At 31.4% G+C, this 22,788-nt stretch overlaps 1 protein-coding gene across 4 annotated transcripts in view; it reads left to right on the top strand.

Annotated features, from left to right (window-relative positions):
* Positions 1–22,788, top strand: part of LOC130445503 (nucleolar protein 4-like) — a 92,772-nt gene that overhangs the window by 8,436 nt on the left and 61,548 nt on the right. For 2 of the 4 annotated variants that reach the window (XM_056781154.1, XM_056781152.1), the window contains exon 2: positions 13,351–13,368. The exons of the other annotated variants lie outside the window; for them this stretch is intronic. In XM_056781154.1, the coding sequence (XP_056637132.1) occupies positions 13,351–13,368 (18 nt within the window). The remainder of the gene's footprint in view (positions 1–13,350; positions 13,369–22,788) is intronic. 4 annotated transcript variants of the gene reach the window in all.

Here is a 22,788-nt window from a genome sequence, read left to right as displayed (position 1 = left end):
TTTATCTCATGATATAACCGTTTTACCGAAGTTTGTCTCGAGATTAGTACAGTATATTGAAACGTACAGGAGTTTCACGTGAAACTGACAAATCGCCCTGTGAAATTTTGAATGGGAAGAAACCATGTTAAACATTTTTTTCAATTGTAACCCCAAGTTACCCGCATATTCCATCGAAATGAAAAAAGTTTGATAAAAAACTATGGAAGGAATGAGAGGTATTTGAGATATGACATTGATAATAACAAATGATAATTTGTTATATTATTATATAATAATAGTCATTCTCAAATCCAAAAACTATCACTTTCAGGTTCTAAAAAGGAAAATTCTGAAGAAATCAACAAGAATAGAAACAGAATTTCAGAAGAGAATATTTAAGATGAGAATATTACGGTTCTGGATGCATCGATTTTGAATATAGAAATTGAAATGAGAGAAGTTGACCATATTAGTTGTCTTAAGATATCTAATGGGCTCATATTCCAGAAAAATAAAACAAGTTTTTAAATTAATGTAATGCAGTACCGCTGTTTTCTAAGTGTGTGGATATTTTTTTCAAACGTCGATTTTGATTTGTATGACATTAAAAAATCCACTTCTCTTGATGCATATTTCCGTTTTTAAAACGAGAACTATAAATATTTTCTTGTAAGGGTTAACTTTAACAAATATTACTCAAATATATACAATTGCAGTAGGTAATTGTAACTGAGCTATTTATCATAAACTGGGCTTCATCTCATATAATATATAATGTTTTATTTCCTTTTATTCTATCGCAACACGTATCAATATCGCTTTCGATTACACTGGTTTCAAAAAAAAAAATTCTTTCTGTAACATAAAACTGAATAGAATGAACAGATCTATATTCAAAAATAGCCAGAAAAAAGCTGCAACATGAAAGGTTTTTTTGTTACATTGAAACACCACAAACGAAACAGTTATGTTGAATATTTATTTAAAAAATAAATTTTATGATGTGTATTGATATCAAACTAACATATAACAAATCAAAAATATGTATCACATTTTTTTTAAGAGGGGTTCATATTACAGAGTGTCCCACGACGAGTTAAAACTATTTGTATATGGCAAAATACTTATAGTAAAATATGAAAATTTCTACATTTTGGTTTTCGGATACGATAAATATAAATAAAATATTTTGAAAGATGGCCGACTTCCGGTTCTACCGGTAATCGACTGTAGCTTTGTTATTTTAAATGGAACACCCTATATATTAATAAATTTTTGAAATCTACGTAAAATTTTAGTTTATCTTGTCTGAAAACTTTTTTCGAAAAATGCATACTTTTTGAGTTGCTAATTTTTTTGTAAAAAATTTTACCGTTGCAGAATCTTATAAATTACTTTTTTTACGGAGATATCCTTGAAAATATGAAAATGGTTCCTATTCGGTTGCTTTTAGCAAGGTCACAGGTATTTGAAGATATGTTGAAAAATTTCTCATTTTATACAGGTTGTGTATAAAAACTGTTTAAAATTTAACTTCATAAATATCAAATTTCTTTATTTTTTTAATTAGAACCACCCGGTGTTTTCTATTTTAATGCATTCAAGGATAAGGCAAATTCATGTATACTTTCCTATACCTAAATCTTATCGTTATCCATAAATTAAATGTTTCGATCTCTTGTTATGTTTGATTTCTATTGATAGAAGAAGATAGTGTGTAGTATGGAAGACCTCCACTGTTTCTACTATAGCTATACTCTCTTAAATTGAATTTAAGTTTCTTGTTTAAATGAGTGACATTCACAATTCTCCAAACTGCAGTTTCGGTAATTTAATAATTACGACAGGTTGGTGTACCTCCGCACTTGATTTTCACGATGTCTTAAACTAGTTTTCTCTTGGAAGGTAGGTTTGTAGATGATGAGCAGTACAGTAGCCACCTCCGCACTTGATTTTCACGATGTCTTAAACTAGTTTTCTCTTGGAAGGTAGGTTTGTAGATGATGAGCAGTACAGTAGCAACCAAAATTCTTTGCTATGGGGTTATCTAAGATCAAAGGTTCATGGAAATAAATCTACAGGAGAAGCAAGACCGAACTAGAGACGAAGTTAATGAAATTGCTCCGGAAAGTTATTCGTAATGTGCAATGTATTTATTAATTCGAAATTGCAGTTTTTTCATTATAAAATCAATCTCTGAATAAATCGAATTAATTTTATTTTGTCTGTATTATTAGTCTGTTCAATATATCGAAAATCGAAAATTTTAAATTTGAAATCCGCCTATCTCCTGATTTTTATCTACAATAAAATACTTTTCTTTTCTACTATCTTCCTTGTCGTATCAATATCCTTAATATAAGTTCAATATACAACTGACAGCTTTAGTTAGAAATTAGTTAAATAATACCAAAACTTTGAAAATTATTGCTAACCTTGTAGGTGATACACATGATCAAATATCCATAACTAAATATTTATTTCTGTTTTGACACGTGTCGTCGCGTTTTTGTTCAATATAAGTGCAGTTCATTGTTGTTGAATTTAATGCACAGCTGTTTAAAAACTAAGGATACTGATTACAATTTAATGGTAATTCATAAAAGGGTATTTGTTAACTGTTTAATACCAAAAACTAATCTTTTTTTCTTGTTTGAAAAATTGATAATGAAGATAATGAAGAAAAAAATGTATCAAGGAATTCAATACAATATTTAAACAATAGATATTATCCTCTCTGACTTCCATTTGCAAATATCACATCAGCACATTCCCTTGACATGTATTCAACCAAGTTCCTCGATACTTTCTTATCTCGTATTATGGTCGTCACTATGGTTTTGTAACTGATCTCAGGGGTTGTGAGAAAGTTGAATTTCTATTTCTTCCCACACTACCGCAGCTCGAGGTGATGTCACATGATTAATCAAAATTAACTGGGGTCCTGTAGCGGCATGACATTGTGGAAATATGCTTGAAAACTATATGGTAAGTCCGGGATTGATGGTCATAATTTTTCTAGGGATTGAAAACGCATCAATTGTTTTCTGTTGAATATTTATTGCTATAGCTACAACATAATTTGGCTAGATTAGGCTAGGTTAAATATAATTTGGTCTATTTAAATGGAAAGCAAGGTATAAACTTGGAAAAAAATTGAAAATTGAGTGGCATGGTCATCTCTCCCGTACCTTCCTGTAGTGATGGCCATAGACAAATTATTTAGGTATGCTCAAAGCTTGAGTAGTTTTTTCCTTTTTATCAAGTTTATCACATTTTTGACAGAAGTCTGCGAAATACGTGTAGTTTTCGTGTAACCAATTGTTACAGTGTATGTATTTAATCCACTTTCTAAAATCACTTCTTCATGTTAACTGTTTGAAAATTCTATTTTTCTTTTCTTTATTGTCTTGAATACTTTTTATCTTTCTTTGTAGACTTTTTGTCTTCTGCCTGTTTTTCTTTCTCTTGAGCCTTTGTCTATTTTTCTTTGGGATTGTACAGATGTTCTGAAGAAGTAAAAAAATAAATAGTCGGTACTTGCTTAGCTGCATTTATGTATGGTTTAGAAGTTGATGGCTGCTTTTCCAAGTCACCGTTTGGTTGGTTTGTAAATTCTGTTGGTTTTTGGGGCGATAAGTTACAGTTTTAGCAGAAAAGGATTCTTCGACAAGAAAAGTCATGAATCAGTAAAATATTGCGATGGTAGAATTTCTGTGGCTTTGAAGCCAGACTAACCATTTTATACATCAGCCGCCTCTCCCCAACTTACATTTAGAAGCTCATGGAATTGGTATCTGGTAATATAATGTCCAAAAAATTCACTTTTGGCGGATTCTGCCAAAGGCTGATAATAATGTGTGTGCCAATATCAACATAGATCCCGATGGCAGATCATACTTACACTCCCATTTTCCAATTTTTCGCTCATTACAACTACAGGAGGTAAATAATTACCCACAGTATTGCAGAAAACTACCAAACTGATTGTTTCTTTCAGCGAATGTTACTGTCGACAGAGCTTTGAACCTCTTTCTGGCAAGCACATTGCCTGATCTACTGTTGACTTGGAGACCCGTTTCATTGATATGGAATATGTTTGCAGATTTACCAAATAAAGAATTTTGTGCATTAGTTGTCTGAAGCAAATCAAAATAGCTTCCCACTTCCTTTCGGTTCATGGTCTAGCTATGGAGATACCTTCTGATTTACAAATACTTACTTCAAGATGACGACTTGAAAACAAATTGAGCCAGTCGTAACAAGATTTTCGAATTTCATTATTAAATTTGCGTTCAATTCTTAGCTGTTCTGCGAAATGGATCTTGGAAAACCTCGTCGCATAGACAGAAAATATGTCGTGATTTTCATTATCTCTTCCAAGACCCTACAAAGGTCTTAATTATATATTCTATCTTGGATTGCGTGGATTGCACATCCGCTTTCTCTGTAGTATAAGGCAATTTAATTTCTTGTCAACAGTTGCGTGTTTGTTTTTTGTTGATCTAAATCGTTGTCAGAAACTTGGCTAGGTTCTGTGTTTATCTTAGAGAGTCCACTTTGGGATCTTCTTTTTTTTGGTTAGGTCCCGCATGATTCTCTTCAAATCTTCAATTTGAACTTTTCTGATCATAAAAGCTTTGGAGAGAGAGAGTTGCTCTCTCCACAGTCTGCTGTCTTTGCGAATGCCTGAGTTTACCATGAAAAATTTTTAATATGAGCCAATATATTTCTAAGTCTCCAATAATTCGGTTAAAAACCTTTCATCAACAACGCTTTTGATTGCTTGTGATAGATCATGTGCCCATGTATCAGGTTTTTGCACAGATTTTATGTACTTGTTTAGCATCTGAAAATAAAATTGCCATCTTTTCTCGAGAAAATTGGAACCATCTCTCCCGATTGTTCTGTAGAGTTGGAGATAGCCAGTTTCAATACTACGTTTTGACTAGAAATTTAATTTGATATTTTGTAGGACTCCGCAGCATCGCAGTAGCCATTCAGTAATTTTTGAAAACACAATAGAAAATTTCTTCACATGAAATATTCCCCGTAGTGGACAACAAAACACTCTTATTACAGCTTACCAGCTTACTTTGTCAGCCGACGCGCCAACCCTGTCCACTAACAAACAAAAAAAAATACCATACCAAGCTTATCTGTTCTCCATGGTTATCTTTCCTGGACTTACTCTATACCTATCTATTTTCTTCCGATATAATCAACACAGTACGGACATTAGAACAAATTTCTGCTCCGACCATAGTGGTGATTCCTCGAAAGGGGTTAATATCTTGGAACTATATGGATCTGGATCAATATTCGTTCTCCTCTGAGTAAAAAGAATCCATAACGAGACTCTGTGAAGATGGCGTTATGGATTCATTTCTCCAGTGTTTGTATTCCAATTAATAAGCTAATCTTTGTTGCCCATGCACAGGTGCTCTTCAAAAGTTACCCGAAACTTAAATTAGCATACCAGATTATTTTCCGTTTTGTTGAGATCAGTACAGCAATACATCTAGCATTAAAGTAGCTTCTCAGGATTCTGTAAGTCTTACGACGATTTCTACGAGCCATAAGTCTCAGCTAACGAACATCAATGACGTTTGTTACCCTTGAGTTTCCAGTTTTTCATTTTTTAGGAATATTTTCAGTTTACTGGAACTGATTAAGCATCGATTTTTTAGTTGATTTTCAATATCCGACCGTGTTGAGACAACTTAGAGAATAATCCAATAGCATGCGAAGACTCTTCGATAGTTAATTTTCTTCTTAACATGTCGCTCATTACAGATCCAAAAATCAAACGAAAAAATTCCAAAAAAGCAAAATTTAGATCAATTTAGTTCCGATTAGGAAATATACTTAGCTTTTGGAGACGTGTATATTTAGATTTCATTCAATTTAATAGGTTTTGTGGTAATTTGCATCATAAATCTATTTTGTATTCTACATTAATTCCGCTTCTTCTTCAGAATACGACGTGTGGCTATTGAATAAAGAGACTGGCGCTGCTACAGTTGCGCCAAAGGTTAACGGCTGTCAGCTATTTAGTATGAAGCATACTCTTTCGAATAAGATGTCTACTGTGTATGTAGACAAACCAGTGTAGCCGTAGTCTTCGTTTGTATAGGGGCTGGTTTTTTGTTTTGCTTTAAAAATGATCCATGTAGAAATAGAGCATCCAATTATTTTGAAACTTAACATGAAACTGTAACTGAAATTTATAATTTATTGAAACAAGTGTATGGCAATTAATGTTTGTTGTGTCCACGTGTGGTGTGAGCATTTTCAATATGACAAAGAATGTGTGCGGCAAATTTTCTATAAAAATTTCAACATGCGAAAAGTGTGTACAAATCTAGTGCTCGGAAAAATGTTTGTAATGACATTTTGCGACGAATCAAATCTGCATTGAAAGGAAGTCAATTTGAGTCTGTTGAAACTCTGAAAGGATGAGCGGCGCGCCTCCTGAATGAACTGACTGAAAAGTACTTCCTGTACTGTTTCGAACAATGTAAGCTTAGCACGGAGATATGTATGGAGTAGAGGTATAAATTGAAGGTGATAATAAATATAATACAGTGCTTTTCAGATAAAAGTATCCACCTTTAATAACTTGTGTAATACTGGTATTTAGAAAAAATCCAAAAACACGTCAATTTATGTTGGAAGGGGCAAGCTTTATGGCTTATTTAAACTTACTGGAAAAGCCACCCCCTCACCCCTAGCAGCATCCCCTTTATTTTTTTATATTACTTTTCATATTTTTTATGTAAAATTTGGATACTCCTCTTTGAGCTGATTTCAAAAATGTATAATACTTGTAGGTTAAAGTGGTTAGTTTATGAGATAAACAATTTTTCTTTTAAGAGCACAAATTTTACTTATTATTTACTTTCACCTTATTTGCCTGTACTAAAATGGGTTGTACAACAGTTCAAACTCTTTAATCTTTTTAACTGTGCTATTTATTCTACTTAAAAAATCCAAACAACAAAAAACTCTACTTTTTATTAAAGTTTGACATTGTCAACTAGAATTTGTAGTCACTATTGATAGTGTAATTTGATACATTATTTATTTTGTTTCTCTGAAATGGTTTACTCTTTGCAAGAAAGAATTGAAATTGTAGGTTTATACTACCAAAATAATAATTGTGCAAGAGCTCCTGCTAGAATATTTAACGAATTACATGACGGAAGACATGCAACTCATAAGTATGTAATTCAACTGATGGAGAAATTTAGCACAACAGGGTCTGTTTGCAATAAAGTGCATAAGCGAGAGGGACTCGTAAATAACGAAACAATCCAAGTGGCAATTTTAGGGCAAGTCAGCTTAGAGGCTCAACAACCCCAATCGTTGTCAACAATAAGTAGAGCGATCGGTGTTTCATCTTCTACAGTTTTCCGAGTTCTACATAAATTCAAGTACCACCCATACAAAGTTAAGTTGGTGCACGAGTTGAATGAAAATGATTTTGATCCTCGTCTAGAGTTTTGCGAATCTATGACGCAAATTATCAATAACAATCCACAATTGTTAAACAATATTTGCTTTTCTTATGAATGCTCATGGTCATTAAATGGCTTAGTAAGTAGGAATAATTGTAGATATTGGGCTGAAAGTGATCCACATATTATGCGTGAATTCCATACACAACATCCCCAAAAGTTAAACGTTTGGTGTGGTATCCTAGGTGACCACATTGTCGGACCTTTCTTCATCAACGGAAATTTAAATGGTGAATCATATCTTGAGTTACTCAGGGAAGGGGTTGACCCACGTATTACAACAATAATAGAAAATGATGATAACCTTTCCGAAGATTTACTGGTATTTCAACAAGACGGAGCTCCCCCACACTATGCTATGCCTGTCCGACAATTTTTAAACGAAACATTCCCCGCTCGTTGGATAGGTAGAAGGGGGCAGATGATGGAGTGGCCACCTAGGTCACCGGATTTAACACCCCTAGACTTCTTTTTATGGGGGTATTTAAAAACAAAAGTTTATGCTACCCAACCAGAATCTCTGGATGATTTACGAGAGAGGATAGAAAATGAATGTCGACAATTAAATCCAGCCGTATTAAGCAATGTCAGAGAGGCATTTCAAAATAGATTATACCATTGTATGGAAGTGAATGGTACTCATTTTGAACACTTATTGTAACCTCATAATAAATAGCACAGTTAAAAAGATTAAAGAGTTTGAACTGTTGTACAACCCATTTTAGTACAGGCAAATAAGGTGAAAGTAAATAATAAGTAAAATTTGTGCTCTTAAAAGAAAAATTGTTTATCTCATAAACTAACCACTTTAACCTACAAGTATTATACATTTTTGAAATCAGCTCAAAGAGGAGTATCCAAATTTTACATAAAAAATATGAAAAGTAATTTAAAAAAATAAAGGGGATGCTGCTAGGGGTGAGGGGGTGGCTTTTCCAGTAAGTTTAAATAAGCCATAATGCTTGCCCCTTCCAACATAAATTGACGTGTTTTTGGATTTTTTCTAAATACCAGTTTTACAAAAGTTATTAAAGGTGGATACTTTTATCTGAAAAGCACTGTATAATAGTATCCAAATAAAATATTTAATATCATCAAATTCGTTATTCAATAGCCATACTTTGTATAGCAGCTAATTATTTTCGAGGAAAAATCATATTATAAATGATATTAAACACTTTTGCGAGTAGATATCGAGTCAAATGCTATTCACTTCCAGTATTTACCCTTTATATAATACTTAATCTAATTAGAGGGAAAATAATCCACCCATCTCATAAACGCAAGTAAATATTAGTCAGTTGAACCAACAAAATCGAACATTTTGTAAAGTACATATTCGGTAGAATGTAAACGATGAACCGAAATTGCGTGTCGAAACAAACAAGTTTAATAAAATCTATGACACGTCATGTTGTGTAGATGATAAATAAAAAACTTTATTTGAATTGATACTGACTCGACTAATGAATTATCATAATCCTGTATTGAATTTATACCGAAGTCGTGCAGGTAGTTGTTCCCAGAGTATCAGGAATAGAAAGAGAGAGTAAATGTACAAGAAAAAGTAAAAAACCTGCAGACTAAATATACACGAAAGAAGTTGAAAACCTCCAATTTGGAAAATCCTCATTATTTATATTTAAATATTACAATATAAGTATACAGGATAGATCACATGTAATGAAACGGTTTCTAGTAAAAGAACGATATTTTTCTAAAAATTTTTCTCATAGCCATATTCCTAGCTATATAGGTTGTCCCAAAATTGGAAGACAGATTAAATTTACACGTGATAATTTAAAAACCTAAAATTTTTATTATTTGTATTATTGATATTTACATATTTTAACGCAACTCATAAGTATACAGAGTTGCCGGGTCATCGAAAATGGTAGGGAAGAGAGACAATGTTATAACATCTCCATATTACCTAGTGAAGGAAAAGGTAATGGTAGTAAGAGAGTTCCTGCGTTTATTGATTAGAAGAAGATTTCAGCTGGAGCTGAAGATTAGCCTCTGCATTCTCTTGGTACATAAAGAATCACCAGATTTAAGGAGTTTTGAACCAAATCACATATGGTTGATCGGTTCCTAGCTAACGATGACATTTTTCAAAAAAATTTTCTTATACCCATATTTCTAACCATACAAGTTGCTCAATAGTAGTTAAGCAAATACAACTAATATTTTCATAAATAGAACGTTCTATATTAACTTTTTCAAATTCTAGATCGAAAATTAGGTCAACTCTGAATAATATCCAATAAACCTAGGTTTTCATATATTTGAGACATTCAATTTTATCGAAAATGAAGAAATGGTGTAGAAGTTTAATCCCAATGAATCCATCTAATCCAGACAACCGTAATATTTGTGGTGGAACACTCTGTATATTTGCCATGCATTTAATAACACTATCAGTTTTATATCATAGTGCAAAATGGTTCCCTATACCTACCTCTACCTGTACTGAAGTTATCAACGGTTTTCAACAAATACATAATTAATTTTTCCCATTATTAAGGTTTTATGCCGGAGCTTTTCTGTCAATTCTGAACATTGAGTATACTTCAATTACTAATTATTTAAGATAATTAGTGTCGTAATAAGTCACAACTTTTGTGAAATAACAAATAATGATAGAAGGGAGAAACTTCAAATTTTTATCTGTTATTTTAAACTGATTTTCTATGAATAGACCTAAAATTAGGACAAACCAGTACGAAAATTATATAAAATGGTCTAAGAAGTAAAGTAAAGTTTAACAAAATTAAAATAGTAACTCAATTCAGTGAATATTAGAATGAATAACAAAAAAAAATTATAAAAGTTGCTCGAATTTGCCACCATTATTTGTAATTTTGTGTAATTTAATATAATTAGGAGTAGTCTGTGAAGTACTATGAACAATATTTTTCACGTGACCTCAAAAAAAGAAATAATCATTTTCAGAGCTGAAGATCTGTGCTGTTACATGAACCACTCTTCCTATTCGTCTATTTGGAAATTTTCTATTTAGAGCTCTAAGTGTACATGTACCGTAGCTCGAACTAACTGCAGCCATATTTCTGCTCTAAGATTTGAAGGACGGAAGGTCAATTCAAGTAAAAATTGAAAAAATAAGTTCTTGTTAGTTGTTTCTTCACAATCCCTTCTTCTTTAAGTATGGTAATCGTTATCGATCGTTAGCTTCTACGGTGGTGGTCATATCGATGATTATCGCTGCCTGAAATACTCGTAGCTGAGTAATTTCCGGAATCATTGATGAAGATTTTTCAACTACGATGTTGTGAGACGACCCATGCTTCTCCTACTCTTTATTTTGCCTTCCAGGGTTGCAAATAACTTAACCAAAGTATTCCAACTCACGTCTCTTTATAGTATCGATTATTTCTGAAGTTTTATTCATGTGTTTAAGAACCTAGGTGTTTGTAACTCTATCGACCTAATTTATCTTTGAAATACGGCGATAAACTCACATCTCAAACGCTTACAAACGTTTGAGAAGATTTTATGAGAGCGTCCATGACTTCATATAAGAGCACAGGATAGACATATGATCGTACAATTTATAAATATTGGAAATTCCTTTGTTTTGAGTTTTTAAATTGAATACTTCGCTATTTTTTGAACGTTTGTTCCTCAGACCACATTTTAGTTTTCGAACGTGTCTCTTCTCAAATTAGTTGTCTTTTACGTGTGGCAAGCAAATTAGTTTAAACGGTATACAGAGAAAATATTGTAAACTAATATAAGACTTCATTAATCTTATTTATTTGTATTGATATTTTAACAATAAACTGGCTAGACGAAATTTGCCTGTTATAAATAATAGCAGTCTAGGATTATGAGCCATCCATATAGACCAACTATATCTCATATATGCCCGCTCTTATTTAAAATAATAACTAAAGATTTTATAGCCTTAAAAAGCTGTTTAGGTTCCTCAAGCCTTTTTGTTCCCATTATTTTTCTCTTTTACCTGGTCGAACCTACATTCAGTAAGCAATGAACGAATTTAACAAACCAATATTACAACCCTTCAAGGGAAATATTCACAACGAACCTTCCTCTCTCCATTACCCAACTGGAACTTCTCTGTGCTCCCAAAACTGAAAATAGTAGATTTAGAAAATATTTTCGTCAATAATTTTTGGTGGGTCCTAGGATCCTTCACCAAGATTTGGAGATTTGAAAATTTGGTACATAGAAACATACATTAAAGAAACCTAAAAAAACATCCCTCGGTCTATTGATGATAATGATTAATCTGTTTAAAGAATCAACTGTTGATTCGACATATTACACAATTAGAAAGAATTCCACGTTCATAATAATTGTAGGAAGCTGTACATTAACGCAAAACAGAAAAGTAAACGTATGCAAATCACGACGATAACATACAAGTCGTCGAATAACTCGTCTAGTTGGCCTTGTCCATGTTCAGAGTCTTGAACTGATCTTTGTCAAAGCAGCAAAAGAGTCAGTCGCGCATGAAACATAAATCTTTTCTTTGGCTCCCTTACTTCTCATTCGTTTTTAGAAATAGTCGCTGTAGAAAATGTGAAACGATAGTTATAAAAAATATGATCGAATACAGAGAAACTGTCAACGTTTGTCCTAAGTAAGAAAATTGCTGCGTCGTAGTTTAAGATGATACCGTATTTTGATTTAAAAAATCCCTTGAAAGATTCCATTGTACGATTTAATTTAAATTTTTCTCACTTCAATATTTATAAATATTATAAGTAATATTATATACATATATATATTAGCCCGGAAATTAGTTGCTGTCTCCGTTGAAGAATGGTTCGCAGTTGGAAGTGAGGATGGCGGAAGATAGCGTTTGCTGGGAAATGATTATCTACATGAAATAGCTGCACTCTTTGACGTTGTCTTCACTTCGGATCTGTACTCAAACGAGAGTTTGTTATACTACTCTGATGAGACGTAATAACGTCGAAACTAGTCAGTGTTTACAGCCCTCTTCTTGCAATTGTGAGCCATTGGGGATGTTTATATCGACAAAAAGGTTGTTGATTATTACGCTCTTCAGGGGAGAGCCAGGAAAGTAGTCGTATTCTCCTTCGAAGAACGGCAGTCCTGAAAGGTTTCCGCGGTTAGGATTATGAACAAAGGAACTAAGTTCACGGGTTGAACCGCGTTGGAATTTTAAAAATTCTCGACGTTTTGATTCTAGCTTTGGAGCTATTATCAACAGAAAGGTGGGGATAGAGTGGTTATTCGTTCATTGATAAGAAGTGATACGATTCCTTGGTCTCAATTTGCCTACTACACATAACGAATCACCCCTTTTCTTGGTTGATTCCAAGGCCTCTATCTGCCTACTCCTTTCACCGAGGTAATGAAAATCAGAAACAAAAAATATAAAATGATTAAAATAAAAAATGAAAATAACATGCCTACCATCCAGACCAGTAGTGATTGTGTTAGTGTCAACAGTGTTCTCGATGGTAGAAATATCCATTCCTCGGCATTAGTGCCTGGACAACATAAAGAAATTTCTATTACTTTTGAATTCTCTATAACTTTCGAATCTTCATAATGAATATGTTCTTTTTTAAAAAGGCAAAAAATTTTGCTCAACTTTTGTCTAGTTACATTTTTTCACTTCTTCAGTATTGCATAATTTCAATATAAATTTCTTTGAATAGAAAAATATATTTTACTTTCTTCAGTACAAATGGGGTTGCTAAAGGAATTTCTTCACATTAAATTTCATTATTGAGTTTTGGAACAATTTAAAGCTCTATAGTTCATTAGTTTTTTTATATATTCCCAGCAAATTCATAAATTTTTTCTAATAATTTATTTTTTATTCCAGGAATGGAATCCTATAAAAGTAAGTTTATTTTTTAGGTGTAACGTTAAAAACCCGCCCTCAAATTTTGATTTACGTTACAGTATGATGATTTTTACAATAATAGAAATTTCACCATAGCTTCTGACTTTAAAATAATTACTCAAAATTGTAGGAGATTATTTGTCAAACATAAAAAATGTGAACGAAGTGATTCATATAAGAAGATTTTTATATTGAACATCCAATCATTGTCTAAGTCATAATCAGCGATAGCAATTCTCGTTTCCAATGAAGAACTATTTCCTAATTATGTTCGCCATATTGGATCCGCCATTTTTTTCTCGTATAACCATCGCCAAGTTTGTAATTAGCGACCCTAAAAACTTCCGACTACCAATTTTCAATAGAATTGTCCGATTTTTCTAATTTTGGCATTTTTGCCCACTGTGATCCGCCTCTTTAAAAATTCTCATTATCCATAGGATGAAACGACAAATCCTCAGTGTGTTTAAAAAAATATGTCCCCGTCTTTAGATAGAGACCTGGAAAATAATTTGCTCCGCGCATTTAATATAAAGGCCGCTAATTACACAGTTCGGACCAAACAGTATGGAACAAAACTTTTTTAAGATAGATACACCAAAAAAATACACTTGGTGCAAATAAATACTGTGATATTTTGATAAAATTATTTCTGATTATTATTAATTAATATGCATTATGTGAATTGAAAAATTTTGTCGCGTGAATTTGACCTCATCAGTAAAACGGATACATTCTAAAGGGATTGAGGGCTTTTATTTACTGTACTTTTTTATAAAAATCCACTAATCGGTTATCTTGATTTTCTCTAGGTTTACCATGGGAAAATTTTATTTACTGATAGTTATAACTTTAATTTAACAAAATAAGATTTTTTCAACTTTGTTACTCATACCCCTTTACCCTCTAATATAATTATCGAAAGTAGTCATATCTAAAAATCATTTCTCGAAATAGTTTTTGAAAATTCTGAATTAAAAATCATTTTTTTATAATAAAACTTTTCGGTACTAAATTAAAAAATTAATTTCAAAGAAGATGTTGAAGATAACTTAACGTAATTTTCAGCGATAATGGTAAAATATCTACAATTTCACAAAAATTTGTTTTACAAATTCCATTTGTTCATTATCATATTCTTTATCAACTTTTAAATAAACAAATTGTAATTTTAATGACTTCTCAGCACGAAAATCGATATTCTTTATCTGAAAAAAAAAAAATTTCCATGACCGGTATTAGTTTAAATAATACTTACCTCTTCTAACATAAGTGTAGAGGTGATATTTCTTTTCCATTTAATTCTTTTGCTTTCTGTTTAGCCCGTCTCAAGTTCAGTCTTCTTTTTTCCATTTTATTGGTAATTCTCCGTTCCTTTTCCTTCTGGATCTGCCTCTTTCTTTCCTTTTGTTAGTTTTCTATATCACCGTAACAGTTTTGTCCTGTTTCATTCTCACTATGTGTCCAAACTGTTGTTAGATTTGTTGTACTGCACTCACTACGTTCAATTCGTGTCTAAGTATGTCGTTTCTTATTTTATCGAGTCTTTTCACCCCCGCTATTTGTCTTAGTATCTCCTCCATATCCACATGTTGTTATTGCTATATATGCCCATAGATTACACAATTATTTGATAAACAATCTTCACAATTTAATTTTTTTATATTCATACATAATTTTTATTAATATTTTTACAGAGAAATTGAGATATATTTATAAAAAAATATTATCCAGGTATGTATTAAAAATGATTTTTCTGACTAAAAGTTTCAGACAAAAAAAAATCAGCTTCACAATCAGTTTTCATTTGTTATTCATAAATACTATACAAGAGAATTCCAGTAGCTAGCGAGGTTAATTTTCTAATTTAACGTACCGAAAATTTTTATTGTGAAAAAACTAATTTTAGCTATTATTTTAAAATATGATTACTTTCGATACTTATACTTTAATAAGTTTTCTGTCATCAAGTGGTAAAAGAGAGGTCCGTTGACGTGATTTGACTTATTGTACTCAAATGTTAAGTACACAGATGTTATTGACCACAAAATATACCCAATAAGAAATTTAATTTGCTTCTAAATTTTGTTCTACCACTTACCAAGCGTGGCTCTAGTGTAATAAAAATGTGTCATTACTGTCAATTGTCAAGATAAATGATCTTTTGTTTCAATTTCCCAAAGGCTTTCCTGATTTGTTTCCTAAATGGGAATAAATTTGTAAAATTCAATAGTCAAAATTATCGCTTGTATGAAAATCATTTTCTGGAAAGTGATTTTTCAATAAAAAAAATTTGAAGTATAAAGCTATCCAATCTATTCCTATTTCTCATCTGCCTTAAATAATGTAACGAAAGAATTCATCAATTAACAGTTAAGAAATATTCATAGAAAAGGTACAGTAAAATGATTGACTATGAAGGATAAAAATGTTGGTTTTCCTATGTACAAAAGGAGTCTCTACAACACAGGACTGAGTGGAAATAAATAACATACAGTAGATATTCTGTGTTGTGAATTTAAATGAACCGCGAAAATATATTAGTTCTGCCACGTACCATCGAGGGCACTGGCATAGAAAATCCGCCATGTTGTTTCCACTAAATAACAACCAAGTTTGCTTTTCTTCTTAGGGTATGTTTTGTGTTATTAACGTTAAACGATTGTTAAGGAAACTTTACTCCTGCTGTTACGCGTTGTGTAGAAAAATTTCCTAGAAAAAAATTACTTTGTAAAAATACATTTAGAACCATTGAACGACGCTGATGAATATCAAACAATTAGTACATCAATAAGATATACCTAACTAACACTAAAAGAATAAAGTTATTTCCATGTACCCATATTTTAGTATTCGTTATTGTAGTTATAACTCACTCGATGAATTATAGCTCTTGCCTTGTAATTGTGCTACAAACTTCTGCGTGAGTTGTGACCTTCATTACCGCTCCTTAAATAATATACATTGATCGTAACTTTGATCATATAAAAAATATAATTATTTCATTCGAATGAATATAATAAGTAGTAAGTTGGAATTTCTGGAGCCGCTGGTGATATTCACACTGAACACACTGTTTTCACCACGACTATACCAATACTGACGTGCGTTTCGATAACCATGCTATCGTCCTCAGATATTGAAGGTAAGGTTTACCTGTATTTTTCAATATTCTCACAAGGATTAATTTATCGGGAATAATTCAGCGGAATATTAGAAATGTTTAATACAATGGTATTATGTTTAACACTCTGTATACTATAAGCAGGAGAAAACAATACTTTATATTAATTCAATAGCAGTAAGTTTGTTTCAACGTCTCATAAAAGTTTACAAGGCCACTCAAATAACGCTGAAACGTAACATTTGTTTTTAAGAATTGAATTTCCGTTTGAAAAAATTTTTATTATACTCGTACTTATCTGGAAACACCTTGTTTTCATCTGTTTTAACAGAGACGTGAAGGTGGTATTTTCAAAACAGCACACAGAAATTTTTTCGGATTTCCCATTTTTTCCGTGCGCTTAATAAACAAAAACAATTGAAATTAATTATAAGAAAATGTTTATTTATAACACCTTTATGAAAACAACACCAACATAATTAGTTTGTATTATTGCAAAAGTTTAATTCCGTTGCTATTTCATTCTTTAAAATTAAAGATGATGAAGCGGCAGGTTCGCAGATGTTTTGATTTTCCTGATAGAATGTCGCAGAGCTTGTATTTTGCAATTTCTGTTTTTCATTCTATCTATTTTTCTATGTATCCTTCGCCATCCTCCGTGTCTTTTCAGAGTGAGCAAATCAGTGCCGCTTTCCACCAACATGGTTGCCAAAGAACGCCTTAGCCCATGTGCGGTGTATACATGCCACATTGGTATTGGCAAAACTTCTTGACATATGATTTTTTCCATCTCGTAAAAACAAAACAATAAAGCACCCATTATCTTCTACGTCGTCTGAACTCATCATCTCTTAGATATGTGCCAAAGATTGCAAGGAGTAAAATCACTTTTGCCAGTAGATGTTTTAAGCCCGACGCTTAAAAAAGAAATAGTTTTTGAATATTTTATGTTGCTAGTAATTTCTTTTATAGCTATACAACTCTTTAGCCTTAAGAACCGATTCCATAACGTGGAAAATTTCATATTCTTGGATGTTTCGACAAAATAAACTAAAAGAATATCATCACTTAGTGTTTCAACTTTTTTCAGATCTTGCTATTCCATAAAAAGTTGATACTCATGTTCATATCTCGACCTGGATTCAGTCGCTTGCTCTAATATGTTTTTAGGATTTTTTTCCGAGTCATCATTGTTATGGAAATGTTAATCATGTTTGGTGCAATTGCAATGTATTATGATTACTTTGAAAATAAAATTTTCTTAATTCAATTCTTTTTTCCGTAGATTTTCAGATAAATTTAATAAAAAGTATCGTTCATTTCACGTCCAAAAAGGGATTTTTCTGTGCTAGCATGACTTCCCTTATTCGGCAGGTATATGTCATGCTCGTACGTAAAGATTTCCAAACTTCTAATGAAATATACTATCACATTACAGTTGAATCTCAACTGGGTTTACTTGAGAAAGAGTATTCAATAGAAAGTGAAATACAAATTTATATAGAAACATTTATTCTGTTTCCAAAATTCTACGAAAGGGACCGGGGGCTAGGTTTAGCTAGATCTCATTTTAGCCCATAGGTGAATAGTGTTAAAAGTTATTTAGACTTTTTAGATATTAAATAGAAAAAAAAAGAAAGAAAAAATAGGACTTAACTAATCTTAAGAGACTATTGAAAATGCTCTAAGCAAGACAAGATAAAACGTGACAGGAGTATAAAAGAAAGCATCCAAATTGTTTGGTTCTCCAAAAAACCCAATAATAGATAAAATTAGTAACAAATATAGAAGTGAAGGTTGTGGACTCTCGTCGGTGTTATCTGCTGCTGAAGAAAAAAGCTTGTAGAAGGGATGATGTATCTAAGATAATTGGGATTCTCAGTTACGAAAAATCAATTTCGATAACCTAATTGATACTTGAATTGAAAAGAGATAATCCCTTCAAAAATAAAAGGCTCCAATAAGGTTTATAGCCGCGTTAAGAACGTCGATAAAGGAATTCTTACAATTTTACTTACCTGCACACTGTTTATATTAATATAAAAAAATATTTACCTCTAAAATTATTTCAAAAATACTGAGAGGATGGGGCCAGGATGGATGGATAGATTCAGAGAATTTATTTGATTATATTTCCAACGTTTTGTTTCCTAACATTGCAGCATCTCACATTCCATTAAAAATTAGGTTGTTAGGTCACCCCACACATATATATTTGCCCAGATTTTTCCCAATTGAATGGCATATCAGTTCTTATTGCATTAATACTTAACAGACCGACAGATATACTGGATGTTGATGTTTCTTTTTTTTTCAAATTGAATATATTTACCATACACCGTACTCGAAATATTATTTTCTAGGTTCCTATTAAAATTATTCGAAACTTTATTTACTTTATGCACTTATTAAAATGGCCCATTCTTCGTAATGCTTTCCTATATCGCATAAAACCTAATAAGTAGTGCTGTAGTACTGGACGGAACTTGGTACCTAAATTTTGGTTGCAAACTGTATATTTTTGGCCTCAAAAGACGTGGACAAAATAATAAATTATAACATGATCACTATTCACAAAGTTCAGATCAATGACAAGCCATGTTTCAACAAAAATCATTCACTCGATAGTTTTCAAAATTATGATTGAAGAAACGATGGTTTTAGCTAGTCGGTTATGGGTACAATTAACGCATTAGTGACGTGACCACTAAAGTTGCATGACAATTCAGAATTTTCTAAGGATAAAAAATTTTCAGTTTTTATGTAAACTAACACTGTTGAAAGGGTGGACGTGAAAAAGTGAAAAATACCTGCTTGATTTCATTATGGAAATACTTTTTATACTTGTAAAAAAATAGAATATCATATGTCCAAATTTTTATGCACCTATAGTTGCTACTTTTCTTCGGAAAAAACTGAAAAACTTTTTCGCATTTTACCATATCTCAATTGAATTTTATAATGAAAATATATGAAAAAAAATTATATTTTTGATATATTGACAATATAACTTGAATAAACTTAACAAAAAAGTCCTGTGGGAAAAGGCACATATGTGGATCTTAAGTAAATTGTAAAAAAGTACCTCCACTCTATATAAATATCATTATTTCTTATGGGAAATTCAATATGGGCTGATGAAATGACCATAATGTCTTTTCAGTTTTGATAAGTTGTGTTCTTAGGTCCCAAAATCCGCGAAACGATATTGCAAAAAGAATCTCCAAATGACTCTAGTTCATATAAGTTCATATAAGAGGAATAAGTTTGATCGACTAATTCATACCCAAAACAGGATTGAAAAAAGTTGCAAAAAAGGGGTGGCTCTTTTATTCTGGGCTACTCCAAAAATGGGTGCTGTATAGGCTGTTAAGTTATAACATAGACTTTTTACAAAGATGAGCTTGGTTTGGATTGGTTGAATCATTCAATTGTGAAAAGGGAACTAAGTATGAAATGTATGTGAATATAAATTGTTGACCTTTGGAGAAATATATTAGAAACATTAATAATTGTATAATAACTATTTTGATGAATAAAAATAATTTTAAAGTAACCAATTCCATTATCCTAATTTAAACACTAAATTGCTTGGTAGAAATTCAGGAGTAGTTGTATTGGCTGACCATTTCGAAAGAATATCAATCGAAAAACATATTGAAAAAAATTATGGGCATTGATGGGAGGGTAATTTTAAAATTGAATGGTTAGATTTAGTATATTAAAATTTTGGCGAAGGTGTTTAGGACCCACCAAAAATAATCTAATTGATACATTCTTCTACTATCTTCGTTTCTTATTAACTAACTTTCTGTATCGAATCTTTTTATTTCAATTCCCTGAATTTGATTATGAATTTATCTCAATTCTATTTTAGTTTTTCAAGGTTTCCAAAGATTCTAGTAACCACGATTAAACTTGACACAAACAGGAAATATCAGTAATGTTATACGTGCAAAAAAATTTGATATATTCCAATTTTGATGATGTAATAACATCTGTTAATAAATTATTATTATATACAATATGAATTCAAGTTTTTGTTTCAAATTCTCGGACACGTCGATTGGAATTTTCACTAGCGTATTTTACATGCAATAATAATGTATACAGGCTGTCTTAAATTAAAGTTATGGCTTCATCGTTCATTATATTAAATTGTAACATCATCATTTTGATGACTATTTTATTGGGTATACATAATAGTCTTATATTTACTGTTAATGGTTATCAATTACTTTAAAAATTGCATTGGAAGAAGTAACTTCCTGATGCTTGGACAATTGTCACGAAAAAACCAGCAATCTAGATAATAGCAAAACATATGCTTTGAAGTTATGAATAACACTATATAAAAATGAATTTTTAAGCATTCTCTTTTTAAAATAGGTCATTTATAAAAATTAAATCGTCTTTTACATTGTTACAAAGTGTATTGATTATTCATTATTGGATAGTAATTAGCTTCCTATCCAAACTATAATATGCAATTACATGAAATTTAATTGTGCTTTCTATATGAGTATAAAAATTATTAGTCTGCTTTGTTCCTTTTTCGTAGTAAACAGAAAATTAATTGAATTTAGTGGAAAAGGAAAACATCTATCCAAAACTTATATAAAACTTAAAATATAATATCCAAGATGTTTCTAAATTCGTTTGACAAAATTCAGGAAGCGATTGCTCGTATGAAATTTAGATGGATTTTTTCTGTAACAAATTTTCTTCAGTCCACCCCTTTCCGAGATATCACCATTAAATGGTGCTGACCGTAATTGAATTTTCATTTTTTTATAGTATTTCTGTGATGCTAGAAATTTTGTAATTTTCATGCGCTCGCAAAGGACTAACTACGGTTATCAATAATCCTATCCAATCCTATCCTATCCAATAATTATACGAGGGTGAAATTTGAAATCCTTACTTTATTTCATATCAAAACATTTTTCAAGATGAGGATTCATGAAATAAGATCAAATCCTTGCTGTATTTTTTATTGTTTTATTTTATTTCCATAACCAATAGCTGCAGAGAGATAATATAAACACCATAATTTAAAATTTTTTTAATAAATTGGTCGGAAAACAACAAAGATGTAAAATTTAATACGATTCATAATAAATGCTGAAAATGTCCACCTCTACCTTGTTTTTAATTACAGTTTTGGAATACTTCGACAATTCATTTAACATGTTTACTTAATGTTTATGCAAATAGTAGTAGGGTGATATCAAACTCTGTTATTGATAGTAACCAATCGAAGTTTGTAGGTCATTGTCTTGTGTATTGCACCATTTTCTCGAAAACGATCTCCCTATACTACTTGAAGGCATTGCACTCAATATCAGACAAAGCATGTGGTTCATGCCCTATAGTGCTCCAGTATACTTCAGTTGAACTGCTAGCCAACATTTAGATATAACATATCGTATCCATTGGATTGGTCGAGAAGGACCCCAACATTGGCTTCCTTGATCTCCAGAGTTAAATCCTTGTGATTTTTTCCAATGTGTGTAACTTTAATTGTCATTAGTCTATATGACATTCATAGTTGATATCAACGATTATGAAGAATCGTATTTAAATAGCAGGTGACACCACAATAAATACACTTTAAATCTTTGAATGTGTAGGGCAATCCATGGCACCTAGGCTAAGTTGATGTATTTTAGATAGTGTTTTCTAGTCAATTTATCAAAGTATTTATGAATTATGGTGTTTATTGTGTGTCTCTGCAGCTATTAGTTGTGAGAAAAAACCTGAGAATAAAAAATAGTTCTAAATAAATAATTTCAAGTTTCATTACAAATTTAATTTCATAAACATTCATCTTAAAAAAATTTGATATGAAATAAAGTAAGGGCTGCTAATTTCGAGAAGTAAAATATAATACAGCGTGCGAAAAAAAAAACAATGCTTCTTAAATAGAAGTTTCATTATAACACCCAACAGACTGCGAAAAAGTATATTGATTTTTAAATAAGATAATCATTAAAAACTCTTTTTTTTATGTTTTCATATTTTATTTATATTTGTATATTTTTCAAGTTACTTTAGATAATTTTGTGTTGTGTGTTTTGTCAAAGGTTCTATAATGTGATTGTAATAATTTCGTACTGTCATTAAGGAATGTGAAACGTCGTTGTCATTTTGCAAAATATTTTTCAAATTTTGATTGATGGAACACTGATTTTTAAGAGAAATAAACACAGAAAGAATCTGATTGCACTCTTCCTGAAATTGCAGAAATTGCGTGCAATGTAACTGAAAACATACATGGCAATTTTTAAATA

The sequence above is a fragment of the Diorhabda sublineata genome, chromosome 6 (genome assembly GCF_026230105.1).
Source record: "Diorhabda sublineata isolate icDioSubl1.1 chromosome 6, icDioSubl1.1, whole genome shotgun sequence".
Classification (NCBI taxonomy): domain Eukaryota; kingdom Metazoa; phylum Arthropoda; class Insecta; order Coleoptera; family Chrysomelidae; genus Diorhabda; species Diorhabda sublineata.
This window is presented reverse-complemented; position numbering and strand designations above follow the sequence as displayed.